Source organism: Homarus americanus, unplaced genomic scaffold, assembly GCF_018991925.1.
Source record: "Homarus americanus isolate GMGI-L3 unplaced genomic scaffold, GMGI_Hamer_2.0 scaffold24057, whole genome shotgun sequence".
Taxonomy (NCBI): Eukaryota; Metazoa; Arthropoda; class Malacostraca; order Decapoda; family Nephropidae; genus Homarus; species Homarus americanus.
This window is the reverse complement of record NW_024746050.1, coordinates 175,158-183,123: the sequence shown is the minus strand read 5'-3', so window position 1 is coordinate 183,123 and position 7,966 is coordinate 175,158. Positions and strand designations below refer to the sequence as shown.

The following is a 7,966-nucleotide window of genomic DNA, read 5'->3' as shown; positions in this document are numbered from 1 at the left end:
CTTAACTCTCTGGGATGTACTCTATCAGGATCAGGGTTCTTGTATACTATCTTAACTCTCTGAGTCTGTGTGCACATTATCCTCAAGTTTGATCACTCATATGTACCATATATGATTGTGTTTATGGGTGACTCAAGTACATTATCTCAAACCTACTTTATAATGGAATGCGATTTGTAAATAACTGGATTGGGTAGGAGGCTAAACAGAATCCCTTTACCCAGTACAGTACATCAAGCAAGCTTTAACACTACACTACCATACTTGCTAAACATTTATCATCTGAACAGGATAAAGAGTTCAAGTAAATTTTTCTTTTTTATTAGAGCATGTAATAATTGGATCAAATTTACACATGAGAGCAGTAAAATAACCAGCTACTGTAGTCTTACTTATTTATAATTTACAAGTTAAAAATGCTATATACTACCTAACTAAAATAATAGTTAATTACAACCCTAACCTATAGTACTATCTATGTTCCCACTGATCATCTAACATACAGGTACAGTATACACTCTATACCTTCTGAAGGAAGACCTACTGCTTACACCACATCTTGATGATGATAAGGTGAATGATAAACAAAATGAGGTGATTTATTAAAGCATTAGGTGTTATGCCTTACACATACTTATCATCCACATCACAAATAGAAAAAACCAAAACATCACAATATTCATTAATATACACCATTAAAGGTTTACAGTAAAGTTCAACATTGATTAATACTGTATACAGTATTTAAAATTAATATCAATTTAATTTCCATAAACAGTACAGTACAAGTATGCTGCCATATTTATATTAGCTTAGAACTTCAACACAGTATTTACTGATAAATTGATACTTTCATCTTACACTGTTTGATCAATTGAAACTTCCATTTTCGCTCTCTTGATCAAGTGAAACTTCCATCTTCGCTCTCTTGATCAAGTGAAACTTCCATCTTCGCTCTCTTGATCAAGTGAAACTTCCATCTTTGCTCTCTTGATCAAGTGAAACTTCCATCTTTGCTCTCTTGATCAAGTGAAACTTCCATCTTACACTCCTTCTTTAAGTGGCTCGGTTGCCTCGTCCAACCCTTCTGCATCTTTCATGGTTGGAAGAGGCACAAAAACAGCAGACACAAGGTTTACGCACACTAAAATCTTAACCGTGACTGTTGTTACATCAGCAAACGTGGCAAGTGCTAGGAGAGAGGTGAGCAATCTTCCTGATGCGTCCACTATTGAAAAGAAATTATGCCTCCGAACCTGCAAAGACAATCAACGTGTGAGAATCATACACTAAAAGCCATCTAGTAAGAAGCTCTTTTAAAATTCAGTGCTGATATATCCTTTAAATATTCCTAAAAATGGCTCTTCTGATATACTATACTGGTTTTAATTAAATTCAATGGTCTATACAGCCACTCGTCGACTTACGACGGGGTCAAGGACCCAAATCCAGGTCGTAAGTCGAAAATGCGAAGATAATACATAGAAAGTCTAAAATGGGTGTCTCTTTTTCTTCTCAGCACCACAAAACTCTCACTTTTAAGCTTGCCAGCCATTTTAAATGGAATTACAAACGAAAATTTTGTCAGTACACAGCGCAATTGCTAACGTCGGGACTCGAAAATACGTAATTTGAAAATTTTTTGGTACGACTGGGGCGGTCGTATGTCCGGGTGGTCGTAAGTTGAGTAGGTCGTAAGTCGGAGTAGCTGTATACAGGATAGATTTCGTGTCATGAAGCACTAATGGAGAGTCTTAATTAATGTAATAAATGTGTCGGTTAAAAAAAGGATAAAATACAGCAAAATTTCTGACACAAGAATGAAAAGCAGTACAGTATACTGTACTGTAGCGTGAACACATGTATAGTCATCACTCATTAGCCAGGGTTACTTCAGCTATGTTCATCTTGCCAAGTGTCTCACGGATTGTTATAGAAGACCATCACCCCTAACCACAGTGTTTAGAGAAGTAGTAAACGAGAGGGAACAAAAATTCTTGTGTTTGATTGTTAATTATGCACCAAGGTTAACGAGCACCAGCGTTGGAAAGACCCCGTTGTTGCCTCTCCCAAACTATTTGTACCCTCCACACATGCAACCTCTGACCATGACCCTGTGATCCCATACTGGCATCTTCAGCCACCTTAGAGCTTACCAACAATGGGAACACCATTAAAAACGCCTATAATTTGTCATTGCAGAGGTTATTATTGGAGTTAGTGGTGTAGATGGTTGGTGGTGCAAATACCTAGTTGTTGGAGCTCCTGGTGGTGGTGGTGGAGATTGACGGTGAATTTGATGGTGCAAATGATTCATAACTTCACTGGTTTTCTCTTGTTTTACTTGCAGTACTTACTACAGAGTGACTATGTACGAGTATTTTGTGTTTGGGTAATGAAATAATTCGTCTGCAACGTTCATTCCTTATTGTTTTCTCTGTAATTTTGTTAAATGGAAAGGCTCATTATAAAGTGTTATTATATATTATGATGGAACTACAATCATGTGTGTGGGGTTGAGCCATAGTTTGCAGCTGTAAAAATATTGTTTACATCTATTTCTGAGTTGGTTCTCCTTCATGGTAATAGGGACAGGATAATTATTAAGTTGCATGTATAAACTTCAATTAAAAATGTGTTCTTTTACAGATAGAATCCTGCAGTGTTGCAAAGTACTGCACTGTTCTTTGACATCAGTGGCAACGACACTCAACATCCTACAGAAGAAGAACAATACCCAAATATTGTGACTGCTACCTATACTGTGCCAGCTATTAATGAAGCTTTAGAGGATCAAGCTTTCTATCAAGTTTTGTATGTGTCACTGTGGCCACATGCTTGAAGAAGCCAAATTAATTCACAGTGCCATCTTAAAACTCCATGGATCAACCAGAATGAAATTCTTATTAAAGGTGAGACACTACCCTTATAATTTCTTTTGTTTCACATGCAGTACAACAAAATCAATGCTATGCTTATACACTATAATCATCCTTCACAACTGGGGGTTGGTGTATCCATGCTTTATACTGTATTCTGTGCACTGTTTTGTGTCACTGCTGATCTCTAGCCCAGTGTAGCAGGAAGATTTACTGGATCAGGTCTGTCAAGCAGTTCATCTCATTTGCTCTCTCGTGATATGTGTTCCTCTAATGACAATTTATCATCATCAGCAGTGTTCATGTCCTTTTCCTTCTCTGATCACTTGAAGTCAATATAATTTTTTACATCCTTCATATTATACTCTATGGCTTTGTACTGTCTGGGCAATAGTCATCACTTAACATTCTCACAGACTTGGGGCTTAGGTGGCAGCCACACTCCTTGTGGTCTGGGTATAGCACATAAGTCAATACAGTATCTAGGAACACTAATGGATGGAGCCAATCCTGAGAGTGTTAATACCTGTACAGTAATAATAAGATAAGAGTAGAGTGCTGCTTACCTTCATAAATGAGAGGTTAAGGAACAAGCCTAACACCCCTGAGAGGAGGCAGCCAGCATAAAAGTCATACCGCATAGCGTGAGGAAAATGGAGCACTTCAAACGCCTCTTCCAAGTATAATGACGCTGGAGCCAACACCACAACACTGCGGACGAGACGATACATTCACTCTCGCTGAACATTAATCATTCTCCCGCCTCCTTGTGTTTTAAAACTAATGCAACAGAAACACTTGTAGAATTATATATTTTTGTATAACTAATATATAAGTAAAACAGTTTCCACTCTTGCACTAATAAAACAAGATTTAACAGAGAGGATTCATGAGGTCATAAAGATATTTTTAGTCTTGGATTCATGAGGTCATAAAGATATTTTTAGTCTTTGAAGCCTTATACTAACAGGTGGCAGGAATAATGAGATCTTTTATATACATAATGTACTGTACATATTGTATTTAGAGCACAGCACAGTACAGTAAACCCTCCCAATACTGGACTAATTCTTGCAAGCCCTGTATGATATTGGGAGGATTCTGTTAATGAGTCGTCTGTTATTGAGAGGGTTTACTGTATCCATTACTTGTCTGTTATTGAGAGGGTTTATTGTATCCTTTCTGTTATTGAGAGGGATTACTGTACAAGCTCTTACCTAAACACATATGAGAAGTAAAGTCGGTCAACGTCAGTATAGCGAGCATCAGCAATCTTGGAGTGAAGGGTCTGTACCGCAACACATGCTAGATACACCAGCATCCAAAAGTATGGTGAATCTGAAAACTGTAAAGTATATATTGAAAAAAAAAGTCTGAAATTGAAAATATCTACAGGTGATAGTTTTATTATATGTAACGGTAAAATAGTAGTTTCAGGTGACAAGATTATATTAAAAACAGCACAGTGTTACTCTTAAACAATAAGGAAAACACTGCGCTTTGGAGACGTCTACCGTCATATCAATATCAGCGAGGACAGCAGTTATAGCCGTCCCAATGGTGACGAGGCTGGCTAGGAGAGGGAAGGGTCCAGAACCACCCCTGAAGCTTGGAGCAATTTCCATCAGGTACAGCATCGCTCCCAGTGTATTTTGTAAACATAGAAACACAGGTACACTCTGAAATATTAAAAGGTGTTGAAAAGAGTATATATCAATGCTTTTTTACAGTTCATTAGCACTGAAACGTTTATAAACTACAAAGAGAAGATTGAACATGTAAGATCATGTTTTACTTTGGAGAAACAAGACCATGATAATAGACCTTGGGTTCATAATCACCTGAAACATACAAGAATGAAGGGTGATAATCTATTCCTACAAATCCTAGTTCATGGACAATTCATACCATCCCCACAGATTCCCATTGTGGAATAGGTAAAATGAATACCAGATCTTAGTAAATAATCAAAACTGCAAGCAAATCCACTCTTGGACAAGCTTCAAATGAGAGAGACTTAATTTACTCCATACTCAGAAAGCAATACTTTATTCCTGGACAAAGCATTTGATCCCCAACTTTAGGAATATGTAACTAACAGTACTGTATGTAACAAAATATAGCTGTACTGTACTAGTGATCAATCTCAAATTACACAATGGACATCCAGTGAGGTGCTCACCTGGGTAAGGAATATTTTCCTCGGTGTCAGACATCTGCCACAAAATCTCTCATGCCAGGAGTCACCGATTTTTTTATTTAATTTTTTAAATCATATCAATACCCCTGTATTAAGAGAATACAGGACTTACCAAGTTAGCAAGAGCTTTGGAATTTGCGACAATGCCAGCTGAGAAGAAGAGAAATGATGGCAAAAGTGATATAAATCCGGGTTTATCCAAGTCTGTAGCAGATACAGAGAGGCATTTATTTGAGAGAAGAACTCGCAGGAGGATACCCCCGACCAGGGTCTGCCAGCCTTGGTAGATAGTGGGGTAGGTGAAGTTCAGCACAGAGAGCACATACTGCAAACAATGGAAAAATGTATGTAATTGTTCTTGAGATAAAAATCAAGGATTGAAGCTGAAAATTCTCATAGCTGATTTGAGCCAAGAAAACTCATGATTATACCCATCAAGTCTAAGGATTGCAACCCAAGCTAACTCTTGAGACAGAAAGCTAACACTAACTTAAACAATTACATTAGTACAATTCTCCCATCATAGCCCTAGCTACTGGAGAAGGTGCTGGGAGGTGGAGGCTTACAACTGAAAGTTAATAGCTAATCAAGTACTGTATTGGTGGTACAGCAACTTGCAGACACACTTCTCCTTGTTCTTAGTTGACCATTGTGCATTTCCTGCACCAGACCTCAGTCCAGCTGAACTTCTCAATAAAGCCTGAGGGGGGAGGGGGGGGTTAGTTCTGAGATCCATTTGCCCACTAATATGATCTTTCATGGATTCACCCTAGATTTACAGCCCAGTACTGTAATGGTTTATGGAAGAGATAAGTGGTGGCAGCAAATAATCTAATGCTATGGACCAGCTTCACCAGAGGGTATTTTAAGGAGCTGTCACATACTACCTTTCCATCCAGGTATTTACCAAAGGGACATTCCTTTCAAAGGCTACAGATGCCTGAGCTATTATTGAATCACGGTCTGCCTGTGTTGGTTTACTTGCCTTAATTATAGTTATGGAAACGTAGACTTTGTTAGTTACTTGTTCAGATCATAATTTAAAAGAAATGCCTGCAGACTGACGAGCCTTGTGATACCACCAGAGAGTGGAAGCCTCCTGCAGCATGAGTTTCTGCACCAAGATCAGTTAGTGACCATCTCAGAGAACAAATGGAATGAAACAAAAGAAAAAAAGTGTTGATCTTACAAACTTTGAGGATGTTTAATATGACTTACCTTATTGACAAATATCGTTGATCCAAACAGAATGAGGTATATAAGGAAGTCAATTGGTTGCTTAGTTGGTGTCATTGTCACAGACGACCCACTGCCAGGCGACCCACTGCCAGGCGACCTGCTGTAGACAAACTTACTAAAGTATTCAACTGGTGATTGTCAAAGGGAATACAAAAAAGAATGTAATCAAAGACCAAAAAAAGAAAAACTGATCATTATTACAGAGTCTCGGTCTGCATTGGAAGCAAATCACAGGACTGCCAAAACAGGAACACTGTACTTTATTCACATCAGCTATAAAGGATCCTTTATACAATGTAGTACTGATAACCAGGAACCTCTGGCCTTTAAAATGATAAAATTATAAAAGTATCTTTAAAAAATACATAAACCCATAGCGGTTTTATTACCTCTAACTATAAGGAGAAAGCCAGCCTGCTACACTATATGGTAGGATTAAGGCAAGATATATATTATGTGTTACTCTCTTATTTCTCAGACTTATTGTTAGGTGTATGAACTAACTTGCAGTGAATACTTAAAGGCCTTAGGTTGTTGGAGTTGAGAAATACATGACTATAAGATATATGACATACCCTTGAGTGAAGTGTCCACGTCGGCCCAGCTGTGTTGTGTGTCACATTTGTTTACACCGATCAACTCAGCTGTGTGGGACTGACCAATCACAGTCCTCCCTCGCTCACTCCTCTGCCCGCGCGATTTGAATGTCTATTTATTATTTGTTTAGGAACAGCAGTGCAGGTATAAGCACAATTACGAGTTTAAATATAGCTTAGTGATTTCAGTATGGTGGTAATAATATACTTTAATGCTGTTGGCAGTTTAATACTTACATGGAACCAGTTTATCTTTTGTTATTTCACCCAAATCCTGTTGCTGTCATCAAAATTCATAGAAATTATTATCATTATTTTTGCATGAAGCTTTACAGTGCTGTTAATAAACGTCGCAAGCTTCTATCTGCGTCAGATCTTACTACTCACCATATGTAGGAGACAAACTTGTGAAAATGAAAAGGCCGTTATCATGTTTACATGTTAGTGTGTCACGTCAACATACACACACCGTCACCTCAGCGGTCACCACCACCAACCTTTACTTAATCACGCCCTCGCACTGCCTCCCCTTGCCAGCGTTACCTCCACCACAGGATATGATGACCTACACTCAGCCACACCTCACGTCCACCCGGGAACATAATGTCCTCTTTACAGCCATGTCTCCCATGATAAGTAAAGTCATACCTGTTTGCTGAAAGGTTTTTAACAGAGATTTATATATGTACCGCAGTGTCTTATCAGGCTGTATAAATTGATGTATATGTGTCTGTGGTTGATTGTCTGGGAGGTTAGATGTGTTGCAAAATGTAGTGAAGAAAGTACTAAAGCGTCTTGCTATACAGTGAATAAAATGCAGTACAGTAATGACTTGCTATGCATTAAGTAGATTGCGACAGCGTCTTGCTATACAGTCCTAAGTACTGTACAGTATATAACAGCATCTTATTAAAAAGGGGAAAATATGTCTTGTATAGATAAATACTGTATTATTATTGACCGTGTGGTGTTCACATTTGGGTGTTTATGATGTAGAATAGTGATTTACGTCAATACTTACTAGTATGGTACTCTATGCTTGTTGAGGACAC

General features: G+C 38.1%; 1 protein-coding gene across 2 annotated transcripts; it reads right to left on the bottom strand.

Moving 5' to 3' along the window:
• Positions 1-305: 305 nt before the first annotated feature.
• LOC121878882 (transmembrane protein 241-like) lies at positions 306-6,979 on the bottom strand. 2 transcript variants are annotated; one of them, XM_042385310.1, is made up of 7 exons: positions 6,894-6,979; positions 6,298-6,418; positions 5,192-5,404; positions 4,394-4,558; positions 4,097-4,224; positions 3,446-3,590; positions 306-1,256 (listed from the first exon to the last, which is right to left on the bottom strand). In XM_042385310.1, the coding sequence occupies exons 2-7, from the start codon at positions 6,370-6,372 to the stop codon at positions 1,044-1,046; spliced, it is 939 nt and encodes a 312-aa protein (XP_042241244.1). In that variant the 5' UTR covers positions 6,373-6,418; positions 6,894-6,979; the 3' UTR covers positions 306-1,043. The 2 variants fall into 2 exon arrangements, with proteins under 2 accessions (XP_042241244.1, XP_042241245.1); XM_042385311.1 differs by having other exon boundaries at positions 6,298-6,415; positions 6,894-6,974.
• Between the last annotated feature and the right edge of the window lie 987 nt (positions 6,980-7,966).